The sequence below is a fragment of the Bos indicus genome, chromosome 13, assembly GCF_029378745.1.
Source record: "Bos indicus isolate NIAB-ARS_2022 breed Sahiwal x Tharparkar chromosome 13, NIAB-ARS_B.indTharparkar_mat_pri_1.0, whole genome shotgun sequence".
NCBI lineage: Eukaryota > Metazoa > Chordata > Mammalia > Artiodactyla > Bovidae > Bos > Bos indicus.
Window position 1 is genome coordinate 17,053,131 of NC_091772.1, and position 25,605 is coordinate 17,078,735.

The 25,605-nt window shown below is 51.4% G+C and overlaps 1 protein-coding gene across 5 annotated transcripts in view; it reads right to left on the bottom strand.

Annotated features, from left to right (window-relative positions):
• The window catches only part of PFKFB3 (6-phosphofructo-2-kinase/fructose-2,6-biphosphatase 3), a 77,286-nt gene that overhangs the window by 19,352 nt on the left and 32,329 nt on the right, over positions 1–25,605 (bottom strand). For 3 of the 5 annotated variants that reach the window (XM_070800767.1, XM_019972931.2, XM_019972932.2), the window contains exon 1: positions 6,191–6,412. The exons of 1 other annotated variant lie outside the window; for it this stretch is intronic. In XM_070800767.1, coding sequence (XP_070656868.1) covers positions 6,191–6,266 — 76 coding nt within the window. In that variant the 5' untranslated portion in view covers positions 6,267–6,412. Of the gene's footprint in view, positions 1–6,190; positions 6,599–25,605 lie in introns of those variants that run through there. One more of the 5 variants, XM_070800768.1, reaches the window with a different exon arrangement.

The window sequence follows — 25,605 nt, forward strand, 5'->3', positions numbered from 1 at the left end:
GAAAGCAGCCCAAAGAACCCTGCTTTGGACATTCCAGATGCAGTGTTTCCTGAGAGTCTCTGGCATCAGGTGAGAAGTGCTCATGAGCCCAGGACCGCCCATGTGGGGCAGAAACCGGCCTCCTGCCCGCTCCCCACCCAGCAGCGTGTGAGGCGCTCACTGACCACCACGCAGCCCCGCTCCCTGGGCTCCAGCTACAGTGCAGACCAAGCGACTCAGACTGCACTATGGAATCTAGGTTCTTTCCTTCTAAACAGGCGAGTGTCAGATGGGAGGGTTGGGGGCCACCAGGCCGCCGACAGCACAAGCTTGTGTATACCCCTCCTCTCAATCTGGACACCCCAGCACAGCCCCATGATGCTGGGCCTGGTGGCCAAGTACCAGCCACGATGCTTAGGTTCTGCCTCTGGGACCTGCAGCCTAGGGACACGGGGCAGCAAGCGCCACACATGGACACTGTTTCTCCTTTCATGTTTCTAGACTGTCAGGGACAATCTGCAGGAGAGCCAGGAAGAGGAGGAAAGGCTGTTAGGAGGCCAAGGGACACTCAGGAGCCACAGACACCCTTGGCTGGGATTCCCCAGCACCCAGGGGCTGGGAACAAACAGGCTCCTAGAAAACAGAGGTGTCTCGTCCTGTGTGACCACGGGACTGGGGCAAAGATGCACCAGGGGACTTTCTGGAGTCCCTGAGGGGCAAGCGGAGAAAGCTGATAGCCTCCTCAGAGACCAGTGAGAATAGAAGACACACCTATCAGCATGTGACAGCTACAGATGACACACAAGAAAGTGAAAGTGTCCTTGCTTGCACCCGGAAACACCCGCTCTGCTGATCCTTCCCCCAACCCATTGGTTTTCCCCTGGTCTTATCTGATATCCCCACCGTGTCTCTGCTCCCAGGAGCATCAACACACACACACACTCATACACACACACACACACACACTCTTGGCTGTGCACATGCATGCAATACTTTTGTTGGACTCATGCCAAGGAAGCAGAGGCAGATGCTGACTGATTTATCAAATAGGGGATTACTTCTATATCCACTAATCGTATGTGCAAATCTCCTCTGGCAATAGATACTTTGGGAGGAAAAAACAAAACCCATAAAGACATGGCAGCATAAATACCTTAAACCCAAAATTCAAGCTGAATCTCAAAACCAAATAAACCATCCCTTGCTTGTCTGGAGAAGCAGAAGTCATTCCTTGAGTCCTTTGGCTTCTTGCACGAGATTCAAAGAGCCGCCAAAGGTGTCTGCTGCTGCCCATCCGCCCAGGTGCTCAGGGGTCCCCGAAATGACAAAACCTTACCCTCCCTCCTCTTTGTTAAACTCACAGCACATCTCAAGTGCTTTCCTGGTCCCATAATCTCCTGCCTCTGTCTCAATTCCACTCTGAACCTCTTTTTCTCTACTGACCTTTTTAACACTCCCACCTCTCGTACCTTCCTCCCTGGAGCCCTGCCTTTTCATCTTCCTCTCCAATAGCTCAGGAATAGGGAAGATAAGTGTATAGCTTAACGCTAGGTTTTCCCCAAAGTACTTGCATGTAAGGGGATATACCAAGGTTAGAGGTAAAGAAGCAACAGTCTGAAGTCCCTGGAAAGGGGCTGCATTGGCAGATTCCAATTCCAGTCCTGCACCCTGACTGAGCAGCTAACCTCTCTGATTCACATTTTCCACTGCCTCAAGCAGGCAGGACTGCTGTCCTAGCTTACCATACTGATGCCATACTGCAGGCTCAGAAAATAAAAAAACCAATGGAAGACACTTTGCCATTGCTCCTGTAGGCTTCCCTGGTGGCTCAGCACTAAAGAATCTGCCTGCAATGCAGGAGCAACAGGAGACACAGGTTCAATCCCTGGGTCAGGAAGATCCCCTGGAGAAGGGCATGGCAACCCACTCCAATATTCTTGCCTGGAGAATCCCATGGACAGAGGAGCCTGGTGGGCTACAGTCCATGGGGTCGCAAAGAGTTAGACATGACTGAAGTGACTTAGCACGCACATACTGCACCTCCTGTAAACTTCCTGCCACCCATAGGCACCCCGAAATGTTAACCTCAAAAGATGCCACGTCACTCATGCTCTTCTCTTCTAAGTAGGTAGTCAGGCTTCAACACCAAGTTTCAGGGGAACTCATGGAAGACAGACGGGTGAGCTGCAGATGTAGACCAGGCCAGTGCCCAGCGGGCCTCATGCAAATTCCACAGCAGAGTGTCTATGGTAACCATGGCAACCTGCTCCCCCATCGCTGCCAGGCAAGGGCAAACGACATCACCTGAAAAGGGCTCTCTGGGTAACAGGACCACACACTCTGCCCTGGGAGAATGGAAGGTAGCCCCAGAAAGCCACGGCAGACACCTGACTGTGGTCTATTGGACACAAACTTTCTCCTGGGATCATTTCAGCCCAGAGAGTCTGCCTGGTCCCGTGTTAGGAATCGACAGGGAAGTGAGCTTGCCCCAGGGGGATGGCAGGGGTGGGGGCGGTGAGGTGGGCCGAGGCTCTGCAGGGTGGGGAGACCCCAGCTCAGCAAAACCTCTTTCCTAAACTCTTCTGGACTGTGCAGTGGATGTTGCACTCATTCATTGCTTTGCACGCACATTTTAATTCAATGCCTAATTCTCGTCCAGAGAATGGCCCTCCCACCCCAACAGGCTCTCTGCCCAGCAAGGGAGGGAGGGGCATTTCAGGGAATCAGTTGACAACGCAGGAGCACGGTGGCTGAGAGGGCCCGGAGCCAGGAGAGTTCAAAGCCAGCACTGCCTCAGGTCCCGGACGAGTTACCAAGACTTTCGGAGTCTTGGTTTTCCCTGTGTGTGAAATGCACGGATGTTTCACAAAGGTTCCCGGAGGGTGAAGCAGAAGGTAACGTGTAGGATACTTGCTATGGTAGCCTCCATCAGCCTTTGGGGCTTTCTTCCATTAAGGCCAGACACGAGGGAACCAGGACCCACAAGTGAAGGAGGTCCCCTGCATAAGCGGTGAGGGACAGACCTGGGGTTCACCTTGGTCCTTCTCACCTGAAACCCCTGAAGTGCTCCTTCCTCAAAAAGTGGTTCTCAACCAGCGACTGAACCTAAAAAGCTTTTAAAACCAGGATGCACAGGCTGCACCTGTAGCAATTCTAACTTGGAGAGGGGGTACCAGCGTGCATTTTTTCCAAAGTCCCCCCACTTGATTTAAATGTGAAGCCAGGGCTGAGAATCACGACTGCAGATTACAGTGGCTGCCCACATGATAAGGTCTGTAAGGTTTCCCCGATCTTCCGTCTTTGAGCCGGAAAACCATCAATGGGGCTAAAGCCTCTGTGAGATGAAACCTCTCAGCAGACAGTACATAACCTGCTTCACAGATGAGGAAAGCGGGTTCTGAGTAGAGAAATGATACATGAGTTGGGACCTGCACACATAACTCTTTCCGTGATGAGAAAAAGGATCACTAGTTCTTGCCAGTCGAGAGTCTACTTCCTTGTCCATTCAGCTGATTCACCAAGTCGGTAAGTCTCCCTGAATTACAGTCTGCATTTGAAGGAAGCGGCAGGATTTGTAAGAAGCATTTACCACCATGAAGTTGTAGCAACCAGGCCCTGAAATGATGGGCTTCAGAGGTGGAAGTGCCACCAAATGAATCAATTTGGGGCTTCCTGTGGCTGTTTAACCATTCCTTACAGATCCACAGTCGTGTTTTCTGTGTCCTCTGTTAGTTAACACATCTCAGACGGGTCTGCTGTGACCCCCACTAGGACAGCACTTAGAAAGACTGAAACAGGTTCAGGAGGGAGAAAAATCCACCCAGTTCCCAATGCCATTAAAGAAGGGGGGAGGGGCAGGGAATGGGAAAGATGCCAGGAAGAGATACCCTCTCTCCACGATGGGAGGAGACAAATGTGACCATATAAACCCAGAAAGACACTGTTACTTAAAATAACGGCATGCAAGCAATAAATACCCAGGGTGCAGATAATCTTCTAAGAAAAAAATGTAACCCCACAGCCACACACAGGGATTGCAGGAGTGGGCGGAGACAAGGGACTTAATCCATCAGCTTTAGCAAACCACCCCACCACCAGCCCCCCACCCATCAAGCTGCAAATTGTTCCGATAGGGATTTTCAGGCAAATATCTCATCTGCGTGTGAGACGTGCAGGCTGATAGGAACTAATGGATGGATCTCTGAAGCCCTGAAGAAAAGCGTGGCCACACACTTGTGTCTGTCAGAATCACTCAACAAGCGGATGCCAGCCCGCTCAGAGTCCCCCCTCCCACCCCGCCCTGCTGTGGCCAGACCTCCCAGTCCTCACCCCACCGTGAACCCCAGAGGACATGAACCCCAGAGGACGACTAAATGTGAGTGTGCATTTCTGTGTGCACACATACACCTACAGGTGTTGAGAGAACCAATGTATATTTGTGTGCCCCAGTGTATCAAGTGTTCTTTTATCAGCATCTTTTATTCAAAAGTCAAAAAGGGGTGGGGCTCCTTCTGTATCTCCCTCCTGATTTCAGGTGGGGCATTTCTCACCACCACCAAGTTTTACAGAAATATAACCAGATCGCGGTCAGCCTGTTCAGTGGGCTATTTAAGATTATACCTGAAAGGGCTGGGGAGCAAGACACCTGTAAGGTTCCCCAGCACCCAGCTACCTTGCAAAGAAGCCTAGTTGTCTTTCTGTGGCCGGCTGGACCTGAGGGATCAAGCTGGTGGAGGAGCACTCTACTCTACCCCACCCCTGCCAGCATGGGGAGCACCTTGCCAGGCTCCCATCACCAGGATGTCCTAGGAGCACCCCAGGGCCAACACTCCTCACCTCCTGGGGCAGGTCTGAGGACGGGGAGGTAACTCACACCTGGGCAAAACCTGGGGAGAGGAGCTGTCACTGCGGCCTTGGTGACCAGCCCCTGAGAAATGTGATGGCAGAGAAGGCCCACGGGCCACCTAGCTCGGGGGATGCCTTGAAGCCACTTGGGAGGGTTTGCACCTGGGAGCCAGTGTTTACCTCTCAGGCATTCTGACCTCACCTGACCTGGAGCAAAATGCTCACCACTGTCTCAGCCTGTCCACCTGACAGGCCCCTTGGTGATTTTGCTGGTTCCTCTGGAACCACCCTTTTAAGAGGTGGCTCTCTCCGTGGCGGGGGACAGAGCCCAAGGTAAACCTTCCCAAAGCCTTTATGAGCCAAGACCCAACAGGGCGGGAAGGTGAACTGTCAGCAAAACTCCAAGTCCAGAGAGAGAGAGAGAGAGAGAGAGTGTGTGTGTGTGTGTGTATGTGTGCCCGCGCGCGCCGGCTCGCACACGTGGGAAATGCTGCCAACTGTGTAGTCCCCACCCGAAGACCCTCCCCAAAACGTGCACAAAGGCTGAGTTCCAGACAACTCTCCACGCCCCTGGCACAGAGGGTAGAGGGGGGCACCGGGAAAGGAAGAGAGGAGGGAAGCAGAGAGCAGTAAAGACGGCGAAGGGAGAGGGGAAAAAAGAGAACTAAAGATAGGAGATTAGAAATACATAGAAAGAAGGAGAAAAAGATAAGACGATGTAAATACATAAAGAAAGAGAAACACAGAGACGAAGGATGGAGTGGGGGTGGAAGCAAAGAGAGGTTGAGAGAGGAGATAGAAACACGCGGTGGGGAAGAGGAGGTGGAAAGCGGAGAAAAGGAGGCGGGAGGGAAGGAGGGGAAGAGAGGAGAGCGGAGGTAGCGATCGACACAGAACGGCGGCTGGGACCCTAGGAGGCGCGGCGGGCGCCCCGGAGAGGGGCCGGGGCCGCGGGACACGCCGGCGTCCCTTCCCAAGCGTCCCCGAAACGGAGGTTCCCGGCGGCGCCCGGCGCTTCCCGCTCAGCGCGCGCGCCGTTTCCGGGTCCCTCTGAGCTCCCCGCGCGAGCCGAGCCGAGCGGAGCCCCCACGGAGCCCTCGAGCCGGGCCACAGCGCCCCCGACGCCGGCCAGGGGAGGCGCAGCGCCGGCGCCGTGCCCGCCCCGCGCCGGAGCTGGTGGGGAGGAACGGGGGGCGCCCGGGCCGGGACGCGGGGACGACGCGGAGGGCGGCGCCCGGCCGGCCGAGCGCGCCGGAGGAGGGGAGCCGGCACAAAAGCGCCGGGCCGGCGCCCGCCACACAATGGCCTCTCTCCGCACACGGCGCGCCCTCCCCGGCCGCCCGGCCCCGCGCGCGTCTGCACTCACTTCTGGGCAGCGAGGGGCGGTGGTCGACCGGGATCCAGATCTTCTGCACCCGGCTCTGAGTCAGCTCCAAGGGCATCTTCCCAGCCGAGGCTCGGCGGCCCTCCACCCCTTCTGAAGAATTCAGACTTGGGGAGGAGAGCGGCCTGGCGACCCCCGAAACAAAGGGGGGCGAGGGTGCGTGCGCGAAAGCGCGGCTTTTTGGAAACGTGCTTTGTGCTAAATCACGGGCGCTCGCCTGGGGCGCAAGGCTCCCCAAGCGCTGCGAGAGGGACGCGGGGCTGGGGAGGCACCCACGGCTTCCGCGGGGCTGGGATGCTCCGAGCGCAGTGACAGCCACGGTCCTCTTCCGCCGGCTAAAGCCCGTGCGGTGCTCGCCCGCTGGCCTCCTCTCCGGCTCTGCTGGATGCCCAGCGCGCCGCCCCGGCTTTTAAGACAGCCACGCACACGTCAGCCCTGGGGCGGGGACGCATTCCTCGGGTTCCAGCCCCCTTTCACGTGGAAGGAGAGTGGCCCAGCCTGCTGGCGCCCCCTGCAGACCGGCGACGCCGACTCAGATAACGCCCTAAAGAAGCCCTGGCTGAAGGTGCCACTTCGTGAGCCTCCTCCTGTCATCCCCTAAAAACGCCCCGCACAGCTTCCCAGAATAACCACTGCAGCTGTGCTGGGAGGAGAGAAACAGCACCGTCCAGTGTGGTCCGTGGAGCCCTGCAAGCGAATCACCTGGAATGCTTATTGCATCCTAAAGACTCGGCCTCTTTGGGAATGGGACCCAGATACTGTGCATTTTTTAAAATATAAATTTATTTATTTTAATTGGAGGCTAATTACTTTATGCATTCCGGGCCAGGCACGGTCACGGTGAAGACAGGGGTTTCGGGTTAAAGGTTGGGAGAAAGTTAAGAGGGGACGGGGGTGTGCGTCTCTGCTACCCTAGAGAGAGGCCAGAAGGTCGCTGAGAGCGCCTGTGGGGTCACTCCTTGCCGGAATTGCTCCCTAATAATATCCGTGAGTCTCAGCCGCCACGGCCCTGGAGCCACCCCAGGGGAGGGGGCTTCCTTGGCCCTTGGTCCTCACTCTGCGCAATTTCCTGAATTCCTTAGAAACCCTGACCTGTGCTGAACACTTCTCCCCAAAAGCCAGCGCCTAAGACCTGGAACCCGGGGTCCCCGGAATGGTGGGCACAAGGAGGGGGCTGGACCAAAATGGAACGTGGCATCTTGGTTTTCACGGTCACCGTTTACAATATTTTCGATATACTTTTATTTCTTCTAGTAGAAGAGTAAATAAACCTCGATCCTATTCTGATCTGAAATTGATTACCTGACTGAAAGTCCGGAATAACTATTGGGAGGCGGCACCTTGATTGTGCAAACCCCTAAAATTCGTGCCATTTACCCGCACAGCCCTACTGCACGTCTTCCTCGCCAATTTTTGCTGTGTGTGTCCCTCCGTTCCAGGGTTCCCGGGGCTTTGCATCAGCTGGGGACATGTGGCAGTCGTGAGGTCAGGTCCGTGGCCGCCCTGTGAAAATCTGGGGTGCGGAGAGCGGGGGGATGCCTCCCTAGCAGGGCATTCACTTGGATGTGATTTTGGCACGCGACGCCTCGGTGAGCAGCGCTGCGCTGCACAGGCGCATCCCTCCGCTGGGGCTGCGCGGTGATTGGAAGGAGGCGGCGCTCGCCGAAACCCACACTGCCGCGGAACAGTCTGCGCAGAGGCTGCCACACGTCGCTCACGTACCGCATGGCTCGGCTGGGAAGGCGCCCGCTCCCTGGCGGCAGGCAAGCCGCTCCTGCCTGCCCGCCCCGCCCCGCCGCGCCTCCCCCTTCCTCGCACCCCAGCTCGCCCGGAGGCAGGAGCTCCGAACCATCCCCCAGCCCGACGCCCACCCCCATGTTGGGCACTCCCCCAGTCCAGGCAGCCCCCTCCTTCAGCCCGCCGGGGGTCGCAGAGCGTCCAGCGCTACCCACCGTGTGGGGACGTACCCTCAACACCCCTCCCTTCGCGCACCGACCCCCACTGCAGGATCCTCACCGAGCCCAAGCATCCTCACTTTCCGCCACCCTAGACCGCCCAGGGGTCCGGATCTCCCATTGTCGTCCACCGGGGGGTACCCTCGACCCCTTCGCCCCTGCACCCCGATCCCCACTAGGGGCACCCCACTCGCTTGGACGTCCCCCACTCTCCCCGCTCCCCAGCCCGGGGAGGAGCGTCGCCCACCGAAACAGCGCCCTTGACCGCCTCCCCCCGCCCCGCCCCCCTCCTCCCTTCCTCCGCTTTGCTGACTGCCTGGTTTCGGAGCTTGGGCAGCTGTTCAGAAACCCGAGTGCGTTGCATTCGGACTTGTTTTTCTGCACTGGGAGCAAATGCCAGAGATGACACCCTAGATCGCCCCAGGGAGAGCCCCACTCCACTCCAGAAATAAGAGCGGGCTGACCCAAAGAGGAAAACAGCGGGGAGGGCGCACCGGCGGCCTGACCCCAGCTGCTTGGGTCCGGGGCGGCTCGGCTGCACCCCTGCATGTTTGCACACTCGTCTCTCCCTGAGGACTTAGGGTACCTGTGTGCCTGCTATTGCCCACCGATTTTTTTTTGCACAGGCTGAAGGACAGGGCAAGGCTGGGGAGGCATTCTTCCACCCTCCAAGCTTACAGGCGACTGTGTGTTTCCGAGCAGGCCACAGAAGTGAACTGACAGTGTATCTTTAATTTCCCCGTCTGGATCACGTGTCTGACCAGGGCCCAGCTCGGCGGGCACAGGTAGTGACAGTCCTCAGAGCTTCTAGCTGAGCACTCACCACCCAGACCTGGCACCTTCGCTGCCTGGGTGTCCATAATGCCTTAGAGCAGAGACTGAGTTCTAGCTCATCATCACCTCCCTCACTTGATGCAGGCCAGCAAAGGAAGTTTCGCGTAATCCTTCTCCCACTTCTTATATATAAGTGCAAAGAAACTGGGAGAGAGTGAGGGACTAGGTCGAATTCACACTTTAAAAATAAGGCTGGGGCGGGGGGTGGGGGTAGGGGCGGTGGTGTGGGTCATGAGACAGCCAGACCTGGAGCAGTCCTTGCAGTCCCCCCAGTGCGGTACATCAGGGTAGTGTTCTTCTGGAAGATAACGTTGCTTCTCTGCAAGTCCATTTACACACAAGCCTAGCGTATCTGAACTCCAGAATGGACTGGTCCAGAGGCAACTGGTTTAGACATCCACCTGTTTCCCTAGTTCTGCTAACAACCTTATCTATATCCAGTCATCCATGGCTTTGACCCACCCCCAAATCTGGCGATCAGGGATGCCGTCCTTCAGAAAAGGCAGCAGAGAATGTAAAAATCCCTCTAATCCGATGATATTTTTACAAACAGGAAAGCTTCAAGGATTGGGGGGGGGGGGTGTAGAATTTTATGACCCATGGTCTACAAGGAATCTTCCAGATTATCCAATCATCCTTTTAAATGAGTAAAGTGAAGTTTAGACATTAGAGGAGTCAGAACCGGGCCAAAGGTCAAGGACCACAGCCAATTAGGAACTTTTTTCCCTTACTTGACATAGACATTTCCCCAGGGACTTGTGATGGCCACAGCCTGACACCAGGGTGCTGAGCAGAGTGATGATGAGGGGAGTAGAGTGCATTGACTCAGATTGTCTCACCCAGAACACAGCTGAGAAAGCCCTTCATGTGTGGTATGGCCTATTGCGGTGCTTCTTTATAGAGGAGAATTCCTTTGCTGGGTCCAGACTCAGTGGGAGTGGTGGGGCTGGGTTTTCTCCATGACCTCTCGCTTCTTGGTTCCCTCTGCCAGCTAAGGTCATCTAACTACCCCCCAACACCCCCCACTACCACCACCCCAGACACTCCTGTAACTACAGCAAAAAAGCAACCCCATTTGCACAATGGTGAGCCACTGAACCAGATGTAAACACTGAAATGGTGCTAGAACCCACCTTCTCCCCAGCGAGAGGAGACAGAACAAGCCCTGGCAGGTGGTGAGCAATCAGATATTGCTAATTAGACACAAAGTGTCATCATTTGCTCCTGCGAAAAATCCAGTGTCGGAGAGAGTGAAGAGAGACACCAAATAAGACTGAAATCAGCCCTTACCTCACCAACCATCCAAAGAAAGGGGAGAGGACTTAAAAAAATATATATATATATAAAATGTCACTCATACATGAATAGGAACACAGATACAGAGATCCACATGATGCAACATCAACGAGCTGAAAACCCAGTTCAAAACCTGCACATGGAGGTTTATAGCAGCTTCATTCAGCATCGCCCAAAGGTGGAGGCAGCCAATATGTCCATCAGCAGGTGAAAGGATAAATAAACCGTGATGCCTCCAGACAATGGGGTATTATTTACTGCCAAAAAGAAAAGAGCTGTCAAGTCATGACAAAGACATGGAGGAACGGTAAGTACATATTCCTAAGTGAAAGAAGTCAATCTGAAAAGGGCTACAGACTATGGTTCCAACTCTATGAAATTCTGGAAAAGGTACAATTACAGTAAAAAGATGAATGGTTGCCAGGAGTTAGGGAAGAAAGAGTGATAAACAGGTAAAGTACAAGGGATTTTTAGGGCAGTTACACTGCTCTGTATATTACAGTGATGGATATGTGTCTTTATATATCTGTCCAAACTCATTTAATATACAACACCAGGAGTGAACCCACAGTAAATGGTGGACTTTGGGTGACGATAACGCCTGCCACTGCAGGAGACACAGGAGGTTGGGAAGATCCCCTGGGGGAGGAAATGGCAACCCACTGCAGTATTCCTGCCTGGGAGAATCCCATGAACAGAGAAGCCTGGCAGGCTACAGTCCGTGGGGTACCAAAGAGTCAGACACGACTGCGCACACAACGGCAGCAGCAGATGTGTCCGTGTGGGTTCAGCCTCAGCAACCACGCGCCACCTGGTGAACGACGCTGATAACAGCGGACAGTGTGCACGGCTGGGGGTGGGGGTACCTGGAAAAAGCCTGTACCTTCCTCTCAATTTTGCTGTGAATCTAACACTGCTCTGAAAATAAAGTCCAGTTTTTAAAAATCATTTATTTTTCTACAAATGTCATATAGATGTTTCTCCAAATGAAGGGACTTACTCATCTCATTATGAGGTACCAGGACACTTAAATGTGGCCGCAGCCTGGCTCTTGGTGAAGAGTCACAGCTGAAGTCCTACTGAACCAGCAAGTTTCCTTTCCTTCTGCCCAGCCCTTGTTCCTCCACTTCCTGCAGGCCTTTCCTCTTCTGAAGGCACACCCGTGACCTAGGGACCACACTCTTAAAACTGCCCTGGGTGTTTCAAGCAGGCATTGCATCAGGCTCCTGCTCTGAGAGTGTCTGACACTCCCTGCCAACCTCTTCACCCAATATCGAGACAGATGTTATGTGTGTGTGGAATCTGGAGAGATGGTACCGATGAACCTGTTTGCAGGGCAGCAATGGAGATGCAGACACAGAGAACAGACTTGTTGGGGGGGAGGGGGGCGGACAAACTAAGAGAGTAGCATGCAAACAGATTCATTACCATATGTAAAATAGATAGCCAGCGACACACAGAGCTCAACCCAGGGCCCTGCAACCACCTAGAGGGGTGGGATGGGGTGGGAGATGGGAGGGAGGTTCAAGAGGGACAGGACATTTGTATACCCGTGGCTGATTCATGTTGATGTGTGGCAGAAACCAGCACAATATTGTAAAGAAATTATCCTCCAATTAAAAGGTTTTAAAGCATTCCTCTGTGTGTGCTTTTAAAAATCAGATATCCTGTGGTCTGTTTCACAGTCTGGTACCAACGATCAGTTTCCTGACTTTGATATTTTTCTGCCATCATAGGAGGTGTCACCATAAGAGGAAGCTGGGTGAAGGGTCCATGGGACTCTATGTGCTATTTTGTAACTTCTCGTATTTCAAAAGAAAAAAAGCGTTTTAAAAATACCCCAGATTTTAAATTGGTGATCAGTGTGCTCAAATTCTGGAGAAAAAATAAACAAAAGCATAGACAGTGTGTGCTCAGTCGCTTCAGTCGTGTCTGACTCTTTGCGACCCCCTGGACTGTAGTCTGCCAGGCTCCTCTGTTCATGGGATTCTAGACAGTACAGACCGAGACATGAAGGGAGAGGGGAACTGGCAGAAAGGGAGCCAAGAATCTGGTGATTTGCATGTGTTCCTAACACCTTTGCTTCTTGCAAATGACGCACATATACAAACACAATTTGCATGAATCCCGCACCAGCGGAAAAGAGGAATCAAGCTCAAACTGTTTTACTTTGGTGGAGAGGGGCGATGATTCTGTTTACGGGCTTTGTGTAGATCTTCGGGAGAGTATTAGTGGGTTTGCGGTCTTTGCAGGCACGACATGAAATAAAGACAAGACCCATGCAGAGGTTGGCTGAGGGCTCCCGACGACCGTGCCAAACCTGTTTTTCCTGGAGGAGAAACCAAACACAGAGACCAGCATGCAGCTCACTGTCCATCTTCTGGTACATTTAACAGATGCTCACGAGCAGGAGCTGCGAGTCATGCACAGAACAGGCTGCACTGGAATCACAACCATCTCGGATCCAGCCAGGAAGCAGCAGCAGGTGATCAACTAGCTCATCACAGTGCTGCGTGCTCTGTCTCACACCAAGTATGACAAAGAAAGATCTCCCGTGCCCAAGAGCTTGTAATTGAAGACCAGAGTGGGAAATGGCCACGCAATAGAATGCAAGTAGGGAACGGAGAGACAGGTGTTGGGTAAGGTAAGATCACGCTGAATGCAGGCTCAGGGTAAAAAGTTCATGTTGGGAGAATACGGAGAGTTTGCATGGACTTGGGGCAGATGGGCTGGGAATTTCGTATCCATCTCATTGTCCTACAGCGTTTCTCTGCTAAGTCCAAGAGCACCCATCGAAGAAAGTCAGTATCTCTCGTTTCTTCCCACAGGAAACAAGCATTCACTAACAGCAGCTGTCCTGGGGGCGCCAAAGTCAAATGAGACATGGTCCTTGTCAGAAATAAGGATTCATTTTGAATTTCATAGTGTCCCCAACACACACACACACACGGACAGACACACAGAAACACACAGACAGAAAACTCCTACCTTTTCCCCTTAGAGTTAATGAAACCGAGGCTCACCAATATGACTTCCTTGTGATCACATAGCTATTAATAATAAGCCAAGGAATAAAAAAATATCTGGCTAGGCTGGTATTCTTTCAAGTGTCACCCAATTAAATTACTTTCCAACTAGAACATTCAGTTTCCTTCTCAATAACAATGCCAACAACAAAACTCTGGATCCAAGTGGTTTCTATGACAAATGTCTACGTTACCTACTATTTGGATATAACGAGGAAATAAGAAGCGTCTTAAGAAACTATTATGAAGATTAATAACTAAAAACTTCCAAATAAGCCTACACTGTAAAGTGCTCCTTAGCATATGAAGACAGAGAGTCACCCCGCTCCAAAGAGTCCCAGCACTCACATCTAACAGTGTCCCCTTCTTAAAAGGCTAATAGTTGCCACCACAGCAGAGACAATTTAAAAAGAAATAACTATTTCATGAAATCAAAGTGAGTCAGCATTAAAAAATTCTTTTAAAGAGGTGGTGGAGGGAGGCTTTGAGCTCTTTGTGTACTTCTCAAAGGTTTTAAGATGTCCTAATAAAAGCAAAGAGGAAAAGAAATATCCTACTTCTCGAAAACTATTCTAACTCTTTGATGAGCTCCAAATTTCTATGGTTGATAAGGTATCTTTGTGGCCAGACTGTCAAGAGCATGACATCACTGTGGCTCCAGGGCAGTGCGGGCCCACAGGAGCAGCAACCGTGGCTGAATGTTTTCCAGTCGTGAGAAAAACCAAGAGGAGCTAAAGGCAGCGCTGGGTCCCAGTTAACCTCATGTAGTGCAGACACCGTCGCTTCAGCGCATTGTGCTATAACAAGCTGGCGGACGTCCATGTTCCGTGTCGTATCCTGCATCTTCAGTCGCCCTCCCAGGTTTGTGGAGTGAGAAGCATCCAAGTGGAGGCACAAAGAGGAAGGCACTGGGCTGGGATCCAGATTCGGGGGCAAGGCCAGTGGGTGCAACAGACAGCCAGGTGGGTAGAGAGTGGGGCGCGGGGGGCAGCCAGGGGGCACCTTGTGGACCATCAGGACAACTAGTTCCTGTTTTAAAATAGAGGAAGACCCCAGTGGGCACCGAGAAGGAGCAGCAAGAAGATGGGAGGGACCTTCCTTGTAATCCTGGCTGTTTCCACCTGGAGGGGCTAGAATGCAGCCGGGCTGATGGCAGGTACCCACCGCACTGGCTATCTGCATGTGCACTTGGTGAAAGGCTGGCCTCTGGATATAGTGTTAAGGACAAGTTATAATAGGCAGGCAACAGTCTTAGGACCCTGAGATAAGGTTCAGAGTCTCTGCTCAGGGTTTGTAAGGAAGATAGGGTGAGAGGGAGCTCAAGAGACAGGGCCCCCTGCGTAGAGAGATGATTTCAAACGACTTGGTTCTCAATTTCTCCTCCACTCCTTCCCCAAACAGCATTTATCCTAAGAGAAGGGCAGGCCAGAAAACTTTTTTTCTGGAAAATTCATCTCAAAGGCATGAAAACAAGAGGCGGCGGGGTGCAGCAGGAAAAGATCGGGGTGCTGGAACCCTAAGTGGATGTAGGGACCTGCAACCATACCATAGGATGCAGGTTAAAGGGTCCTCACATCCTGAAAAAGTTGCCACCTGCAGTGAGGAGAATTGATGGGTAATCCTGGAGAATTCCATGGACTGTATTGTCCATGGGGTCGCAAAGTTGGACATGACTGAGCGACTTTCACTTTTGACTGCTGGGAGCCTCATCTAACAGGCTGCCTCGGCTCTGCGAGCAGCCATGACAGAGACCCTTCAGGCACAGAACGCCTCCGCCTCCCCTTCCCTTCCCTCACAGACAACCCACTGGTGAGCAGACCAGAACGTTCTATCCTGCCCAGCAGCTGTGGTCTTCCTGGAAATGTACCAAGTGAGCAATCTAGTTTAAAGACCATTCTCTCACCAGTTTGGTTTGTGACTTGGTCTCCCTAAGCTCCACCACCACTGGCTGCACTAACATCCAACTTCTAAAGAGGAAAATCTGGGGCCCAGACACTGGGCCACAGGGAGCCCCCCACCCACCCACACACACACACACAGGGCTGGCCACCCATTTCCCTCTGACATCAGCCTTGTTTCTTTTCATCATAATCATGGAAGCGTGCCCTGGAACACTTTGTGACTATTTCTTGCCAGAAGAGTTTCCCAATGACAATATTTTATTAGACACAAACACAAAACAAGGAGAGGTCAAAGAAGCAAGCCAGAAGTGTAGTAAGAGCCAGATAAACTGAGGCGGCAGCTCTGGGTCAACTTGCCGTGGAGCAGGGGAAACCACAGCAGCTACTTATCCCTAAGTGCCCCCCCACCCGGATGTCTCCTGAGGGTCTTCTAGGACCTGCATGACACTCTCTTCCAAATCACAGATGGAAAAGAAACAGGAAAAACCCACCTGTGCCATAAGAAAAGGGCTGGGTGACTTTCGGTAGGTGAAAGATTTCCAGAACACATCACTGGATAAACTGAGGGTAAGTTAGACAACTCGGGATTTTTTTTTTTTTCCCTAGTTCAGGCTGTTTCCTCATCAGCAAGAAAGCAATCACTTGGCTATTAGTCATGGTGGATGAAGAGGCCAGACAGTAGCCCCCACTCACTGAAACTAGAGAAAGCCTGCACACAGCAACCAAGACCCAGCGCAGCCAAAAAGAAATAGACCGTTAAAAAAAAAAAAAAGACTCAATCAGTCTGGCAGCCTTGACACATACTGCAACATGGGTAAACCCTGAGGGCATTACATACGTGCTGCTGGTGTTTAGTGGCTATGTCGTGTCCAACTCTTTGAAACCCCATCGCCTATAGCTCGCCAGGCTCCTCTGCCCATGGGGTTTTCCAAGTAAGAATACTGGGGTGGGTGGCCATTTCCTTCTTCAACACATGTGTCTAGGGGAACTCATATGAGTTTTTGTGTTCCCCTAAAACTCACCCTGCTTATTTAACTTATATGCAGAGTACATCATGAGAAACACTGGGCTGGAAGAAGCACAAGCTGGAATCAAGATTGCCGGGAGAAATATCAATAACCTCAGATATACAGATGACATCACCCTTATGGCAGAAAGTGAAGAGGAACTAAAAAGCCTCTTGATGAAAGTGAAAAAGGAGAGTGAAAAAGTTGGCTTAAAGCTCAACATTCAGAAAATGAAGATCATGGCATCTGGACCCATCACTTCATGGCAAATAGATGGGGAAACAGTTGAAACAGTGTCATACTTTATTGTTTTGGGCTCCAAAATCACTGCAGATGGTGATTGCAGCCACGAAATTAAAAGACACTTACTCCTTGGAAGGAAAGTTATGACCAACCTAGATAGCATATTCAAAAGCAGAGACATTACTTTGCCAACAAGTGTCTGTCTAGTCAAGGCTATGGTTTTTCCAGTGGTCATGTATGGATGTGAGAGTTGGACTGTGAAGAAAGCTGAGTGTCAAAGAATTGATGCTTTTGAACTGTGGTGTTGGAGAAGACTCTTGAGAGTCCCTTGGACGGCAAGGAGATCCAACCAGTCCATTCTGAAGGAGATCAGCCCTGGGATTTCTTTGGAAAGAATGATGCTGAGGCTGAAACTCCAGTACTTTGGCCACCTCATGTGAAGAGTTGACTCATTGGAAAAGACCCTGATGCTGGGAGGGATTGGGGGCAGGAGGAGAAGGGGATGACAGAGGATGAGATGGCTGGGTGGCATCGCCAACTCGATGGACATGAGTTTGGGTGAACTCTGAGAGTTGGTGATGGACAGGGAGGCCTGGCGTGCTGCGATTCATGGGGTCGCAAAGAGTCAGATACGACTGAGCAACTGAACTGAACTGAACTGAAAACTCACATGCTGAAGCCCTGACCCCCAGTGCCTTTAAGTGTGACTGTATTTGGACATAGGGTCTTTAAAAGAGCAATAAAGTTAAATGAGGCCATTAGAGTGGACCCTCATCCAACCTGACTAGAGTCTCTATAAGAAGAGGAGTTTGGACATCCAAAGAGAAACCTGGTGTGTGCCCACAGGAAAAAGGCCCTGTGAGCGCAAGGAGGCCTCAGGAGAAACCAAACCTCCTCTCAGATTCCAGCCTCTGGAACCGTGAGAAAACAAGTGTCTGTTGTTTGAGCCGCCCCATCGGTGGTATTTTGTTATGGCAGCCGGAGCAAACTAATACAATTATGCTCCATGAAAGAAGCCAGACACAAAGGGTCGTGCCATGTATAATTCCATCAGCGGAGCTCTCCAGAACAGGTGGACCCACACAGACAGAAAGCAGATGGCTGATCAGCAGGGGCTGGAGAGATCTGGGCTGACTAATGGGGATGCAGCTTTCTTTGGGGGTGGCGATCACCTTTCGGGACTGGATGGGATGTTCGTCTCACTGCATTGTGAACATATTCTACTAAATGCCACTGGACTGTGTGCTTTACAATGTTCATCTTGGAATTTCCCTGGTGGTCTAGTGGTTAAGACTCTGTGCTCCTAATGCAGTGGGGAGTGGTTTCCATCCTCGGTCCGTAGAGCTAAGATCCCACATGCTGCGTGGCATGCCCAAGATAAATCTCGCTTTAAAATCGTTCATTTTACATTGTGTGAATTTCAGCACAATTAAAAAAAGAAAAAGACAGCAGATGAGGGCTGATGGAGAGAGACCTGAAAAATGAAAACATTAAATCTGTTAAAGTTACCACAAGGTGGTCAACAAGACAGAGGAGAAGAGGATGATAGAGAGACCAGGAAAAAGCAAGTTTGGGAGAATGGAGACGAGCAGAAAGGGTCAGCCCAGAACTCTGCGTCCACAGCCCGGTCTGCACCCGCCAACTGGTAGCCTTCGCCCTTTTGCCCCCTACCCAGCACCCCCATCTTCAACAACATGGGGAGGGGAGAGGAGAGAGCAGAAGGCTGAACAAGTTGTGAGCCACTGTACCCGAGTGGGCTTGCTTCGCGGTGCCTCAGGGTCAATGCTTACCTAAAGCACGGGGTTTTCATAGGAACAGTGCACAGCAGAGACTCGGCACACATCGGGCTCAGGACCTCCCATGCTGAGATGGGAAGAGCTCTGTGAAAAGTGAGCCTTCCCCTTTTTCCAGACCCTGAATCTCTCCCTGAACTCTCAGCCAGGGGGTGCCACCTGAGCCAGAGAACGGGTTTCCCCAGCTTCTTCGTCTTCCCCACCCCATCTGACTCAGCGACATCCACCTTGCGGCTGGGAGGTTCTGCGACTTCTTGTAACAGTCAAGGTTCTCCTGAGAAACAGATTTGTACGTATGTATGTGTGTACGCATGTATGTTGATACGTGTGCATGCGTGTACGTATATGCATAGGTATGTATGTGTGTAGGTAAATGTGTGTGTGTGTATGTGTGTGTCAGCGGGGCGGGGGGGGTCTTCCCAGGTGGTGCTAGTGGAAAAGAACCCGCCTTGCCAATGCAGGAGACATAAAGGGTTGCGGGTTCCATCCCTGGGTCGGGAAGATTCCCTGGAGGAGGAAATGGCAGCCCACTCTAGTATTCTTGCCTGGGAAATCCCATGGACAGAGGAGCCTGGTGGGCTACAGCCCATAGGGTCGCAAAGAGCCGCACGTGATTGAAGTTGACTTGGCACACACTTGTGTGTATGTAGGTATGGTTGTGTATGTATATGCATGTATGTAGTATATGTGTGTTTATGTATGTATAAAAGGAAACTCATTACACGGTTTTGGAGGCTGAGAGGTCCCACCATCTACCATCTGCAGGCTGGAGACCCAGGAAAGTAGGTGGGATTCACTCAAGAACCAGGACCTCTGACATCCAAAGTTCAAGGACAGGATGGACATCCTGACTCATACCAAGAGACTCATACTTCACCCTTCCTCCATATTTCTGTTCCATCCAAGCCTTCACCAGACAGCATGGCACCCACCACCTTGGGGAGGCCCATCTGCTTTCCTTAGTCCACTGAGTCAAATGCAACTTCTCCAGAAACATTCATACACACCCAGAAATCGTATTTTAACAAGCTTCCAAGGCATCCCTTGGCCCAGTCAGGTCAAGACATAAAATTAGCTGTCACACACCCCAGGAGCCACTCTGCCATCATCCTTCAAGGCAGAACCCCCATTTTAGCTAAACGATCTCCCATCTGAAAGATGGTTTTCAGAGGAGCAGGTGAGCTGAGGCTGAGAGGTGGAGGTGGGGCCACTCCACCGCCCGCATTTGGCACCACCCCCCCTCCTTCTGTACAGCTCCCCTCCCACCCTCCACACCCTGCCCTCCAAGGCGCCTAGCCGCTCCTGCACCAAGTCCAGAAATCCTGGTGCCCTCCAGCGAGCCCTCAGCTTGAACCTGTGGCTTCCGGCTGGTAGTCCTATTATTAGACGAGCTGCTGGCCAGTCATTCCGTCCGCCCAGCCAAACATCCTTTCCTGCCACTCCCGCCCCGGTTCTCTCTGTGCCGCCTGCCCCATCCTCCAGAGCAGATGCCCGCCCACCCTCCAACACAGACGAGCAGCCAGCGCGTTCCCATGAGACGCACACTCCTTAGGTTCAGAAGCCCACTCCTGGGCTTCAGAGCAGTGTGAACACTGTTTTCCACGGCACACAGCAATGTCGACTGAAAGACCAAACTGGTCCCAGGACGTGAAAGGAGTGGGGTTCTAGGCAGGAGGGAATGCTGAGTGACACCGTAAGACTTAGGGTTAATACTGCAGCCAGGCTCTCAAAATGACTGGCAAAAAGCAATTCTGGGAAACCTGCGGATAAGCGAAGTTTGGATCTTCAACCATGTGAACCAGCCCTTTGGATAAGGTCTCCGAAGCTTATCCTGTGGGAGTGAGGGGCACAGAAGAGACTGCGGGGGTAGGGGGGATGGGCTGGGGGCTGGGAGCCTGGATCCCGCTCCGAACCTGTCTGTACCGGTCATGGCACTGCTCTCTCCAGACCCCAGTTCCCTCCTCTGCCCATAAGCCGTCGAAATGGCCTCAAAGCATCTCCTCCACTCCTCCAAGGATTCTAATTGTTCTCAATGAAACACAGATAAACTCGATGGTAATTACTAGACTAGAAGCACTTGAAAGAGGGGCAGCTGTGCAGGCGTGCAGCACCAGAGCCTGCCACCGCGTCAGGCACACAGGGCATCTTCGTATGTTGGGTGAAGGAAGATTGGATTTGCAGTGACTCTTCATGGCTCACATCATGGGGCGGAAGTAGCCTCTGTAAATGTTCTGGGAACCCCAGCTCAGAGCGGGCCAGAGCACCAGTCACCCTGGCTCATCTGGAAAATGAGGATAATCGCCGCCCGGCTACTGCAAGAGGTGGTTGAGGGGATCAAAGCAGATACGACTAAACGTGATTGTGCAAACACCGAGGGACTCAAAACAAAGATTAGCATTTTCTGAATCATCCAGGCCTAACCCAGGGTGGTGGTTGAGGTGTCTGAACAGACTTCCTCTGCTCTTGAGGCTCTGTGATCTGGTCTCCAACCCCTGGTTTCCTTAACACACACACTCACACACACACACACACACCCACACACATACAGTCATACACACATACCTTATACACACACACTCAAATAAACTCATACACCCACACTCTCCCACATACACACACATTCACATACTTACACATGTACACTCATACACACACACATACACCCATACACACATACACACTCTCTCTCTCTCTCTCTCACACACACACACACACACACACACACACACACACACACACAGACATGGCAGACAGCTGAAGTCAAAACAACCAAGGTACCTGACCCGTAGGGAGCACAGACGCTGAGCGGTGCCCACCTGCTGCCACGGGGGTGGCAGCACACTGGGAGGAGTGTGGGGGCTGGGCCATGTCATGAGCCCGCTGACGCCCTGAGGTGCGTCCTGCTCTGCGACTGCCAAGTCAGAGCTGGCATCCCTTCCCTGCTCTGCTCCCCCTCATACTTCTTCCTTCTCCTGGGGGAAAACACCCTAAAAATAGAGCCAAATCAAGCCAAAAAAAATGTTTAAGTGCAGGTTTCGGAAAACAATGCTGACTAGATGTTGGAAAGCCTACCGCAGCTGGGCTGTGCTAAAGCCTTGCATTCAAGTTAGAGAGGCGGGTGGTCTGTAATCACCGGTGCTAAGACCACACCGCACACATGTCCCGTGCTGGGTGATGCCCTCTCAGGGAGCGGTGACAAAGTCATACACATGAAAAGACAGGCCATCAGGGTGCCCCAGCCGTGGGGAACCACACTCTCTGAGGGCTAAAGAGCAAGCTGATGAGCTAAAACCATGGCCAGGCGCAGCACAGGGGAACCTGCCTTGCGTCCCACTGCTCCCGCGGGCAGAGGCCGGAGCGCCAGCTGGAGGCCGCGAGGACAGGGCCAGAAAAGAGCAGTGACACAGGGTCTGCGCCACCGTGAGCCCCAGCCCGGCTCAGCAACTCGGTGGCGCGGGACAGGGCACAGCGGCACACCGGAAATGCGCAGCGAGCTCTTGATCTCAGGAGCCCTGTTCCGTGGTGAAGCCTTCAGAACCATGATACTAAGCACATCTGGTTACGAAGCTGCCGACCCAGCATCTAATCGTGCATTTGATCACACTGGGTAGGCAAGGGGCCGGAGCCACTGATTGGGTGGAACATTCCTTTAACAAGTCCCTTGGAATGCAACAGCCCTCCGGTGATCCCAGCTGACAACTCATTCTTTCCAGTCACGAGCTGGGGCAACTAGAGACCATTATAGCCCCTCTGAACCAATCAGAGACGCCAGCTCAAAACCCCACATAAGAATGGAGTCAGACACCTAGATCAGCATGTCCCATCTAGCGATGACTGAAGCCTCAGCGAGTGGCCAATGGGTGGGAGCCCAAGATGTTCACATCCCAAGTAGAAAGAGTTCTGTTTCAAATTTCTAATTTTTGAATCAATAAATACAATCTTTAAATATATTTCCTATGGCAACCTTAGCAGCATGCCCCTCAGATCTCCCTGTAAGAAAGAACCTGTTTGTCAGCTTCAAGGAGTGGGGTTAAACGAGGCTCCAACTGCAGTACCTGGGATCCATGGAGGCCCCGGAGTCCGACCATGCCCCTCCCTGCAGCTCCCAGGCAAGGGCTGAGCCCAGAAGGGCACGAGGGTCTGGCACTTCTGCCCATGATGGGCGAACTATGCACTGGAGCTGCCCTTGAGGCCAGACTTCTCAGAGATGCCCTCCATCTTCCTGGACCCCCTCCCCTTCATTCATATGTACTCATATCAGGCTCCTTATTTCACAAGCATTACCCCCAATACATCTCTTACACTTCTGACTCCATCCCACTGTCTGCTTCTCCAAGGCTACAACCAACACATGTGCCCAAAATAACCAGAGAGTATCCGAGTGTGTTTGGAGTTCGCAGAAGCAAGGGTGCAAGATAAGTGTGCTTGCAATGCTGGGCTGGCTTATCACTCAGACAAAGTATCAGCAGCCGCCTTGTGGGTTTGGACACCATACAGCATTAGACAGATTTCATGTATACTCCATGTTGATGACTACGTAAAAATGAACAACACAAGAAACACCGATGCTGGGACTTCCTTGGTGCTCTAGTGGTCAAGAAAACACTTTTCAATGCTGGGGACACAGGTCCAATCCTAGGTCAGGGAACTAAGATCTCATATGCTGGAAGACAACCAAGCCGTGCACCCCAACTACTGAGTTCATGTACTGGAGATAAGACCCGAGGCAGCCAAGTAAATAAAGTAACTTTTTTTTTTTTTAAGAAACACTGATGTTGACACGTGACTTCCTGAGAAAGTGATAAGGAGATGTTAAAAAAGGAAACAAGGACCTACTTTAAGAGGTTCCACTGGCCAAATCTGGTAGGAGCTGGGCAAAAAAATGAATAATGATAATAGATCATAACCCTGAGAAACACTTGCACCTTGGAAGAAAAGCTATGGCAAACCTAGACAGCATATTAAAAAGTAGAGACATTACTTTGCCAACAAAGGTCTGTCTAGTCAAAGCTATGGTTTTTCCAGTGGTCATGTATGGATGTGAGAGTTGGACCATAAAGAAACCTGAGCACTGAAGAATTGATGCTTTTGAACTTGGTGTTGGAGAAGACTCTTGAGAGTCCCTTGGACAGCAAGGAGATACAGCCAGTCCATCCTAAAGGAAATCAGTCTTGAATATTCATCGGAAGGACTGATGGCTGAAGCTGAAGCTCCAATACTTTGGCCACCTGATGCAAAGAACTGACTCATTTGAAAAAACCCTGATGCTGGGAAAGATTGAAGGCAGGAGGAGAAGGGGACGACAGAGGATGAGATGGTTGGATGGAATCGCCGACTCAATGGACATGAGTTTGAGTAACCTCTGGGAGTTGGTGATGGACAGGGAAGCCTGGCATGCTGCAGTCCATGGCCATTGCAAAGAATCAGACATGACTGAGTGTCTGAATTGACTGACTGAACCCTGAAAAAAGTGAGAATTCCAAACCCATTCAACTGTAAATAAAACGATGAATAAATGGGTGCAGGAGATGAGACAGCTTCTCCTTGCACAGAATGCCAACAAATAAGTGTAAAAGCAATAATGAAACTTGTAAAGCACCGGTTGGTAATAATGATTTCAGACAAGAGTCATCGAGTGGATGAAAGTTTGGCAAGAAAAAGGATATTTGCAGAGTCTCAGAGTATCTGCCCACAAGACACCTCTTAGTTACAAAGGAGAAATAGTAACCTCACAGTAGAGGAAGTTGGCAGATGCCATCCAGAACAAGGGATCAAAGTGAACATGGGCACTTCCCTGCTGGCCTAGTGGTTGAGAATCCGCCTGCCAGTGCAGGGGACAGGGGTTTGATCCCTGGTCTGGGAAGATTCCACATACTGTGGGGCAACTAAGCCCACAAGCCGCAAGTACTGAAGCCCTTCTGCCTTAGAGACCAAGACTCTGCAACAAGAGCAGCCACCACAATGAGAAGCTGGTGTGCCACGACTAAAGAGTGGTCCCCACTCACTGCAAGTAGAGAAAAGCCTGTGGGTAGCAAGGAAGACCCAGCACAGTCATAATCAATCAATTATTTTAAAAAGTTAATATGGGCAAGAACGGGACAAAGACCTACCACGCATGTCCTGACATGATGCCCCAAAGACGTGGCACTGCTCCCCTGGGTGCTCCTGCCAAGGTGCAAAGCCTGGGTCTCATCATAAAGAAGCAACTAGCAATTCCAGCTCGGGGGGTGGGGGGTACTCTAAGAAGTAAATGGTCTGGATCCCAAGGCGGTATTTGCACACCCATGTTCAAAACAGCATTATTCATGGTAGCCAAGAGGTGGAAACAACCCAGATGTCCAACCCAGATGTATCTAAATGAACGTATACACAGAATGTAGTCTCTCCACATAGTGGAATATTACTCAGTCTGTAAGTAGGAAGGAAATTCTGACATCTGCTACAACAGGGATGAATTGTAAAGACACTGTGTTGAGTGAAAAAAATTAGTTGCCACAAAGACAGAAATATGGATCAATGGAACAAAATAGAAGTCCACAGATAAATCCATGCAGCTATGGAAACACCTTATCTTTGACAAAGGAGGCAAAACTACACAAGACAGTCTCTTTAACAAGTGGTGCTGGGAAAACTGGCCAACCACCTGCAAAAGAATGAAACTAGAACACTTTCTAACACCATACACAGAAATAAACTCAAAATGGATTAAAGATCTAAACGTAAGACCAGAAACTATAAAATTCTTAGAGAAAAACATAGGCAGAACACTCTCTGATATAAATCACAGCAAGATCCTCTATGATCCACCTCCCAGAGTAATGGAAACAAAACCAAAAATAAACAAATGGGACCTAATTAAACTTAAAAGCTTTTGCACAATGAAGGAAACTATAAGGAAGGTGAAAAGACAGCCCTCAGAATGGGAAGCAAAACAACTGACAAAGAATTAATCTCCAAAATGTACAAGCAGCTCATGCAGCTCAATACCAGAAAAATGAACAATCCAATCAAAAAGTGGGCAAAAGAACCAAACAGACATCGCTCCAAAGAAGATACACAGACGGCTAAGAAACACATGAAAAGATGCTCAGTACTGCTCATTATCAGAGAATGTAAATCAAAACCACAATGAGGTATCATCTCATGCCCATCAGAATGGCCATCATCAAAAATCGACAAGAAATAAGTGCTGGAGAGGGTGTGGAGAAAAGGGAACCCTCTTACACTGTTGGTGGGAATGCAAACTGGTACAGCCACTATGGAGAACAGTGAGGAGATTCCTTAAAAAGCTGGGACTAGAATTGCCATACGAGCCAGCAATCCCACTGCTGGGCATACACAC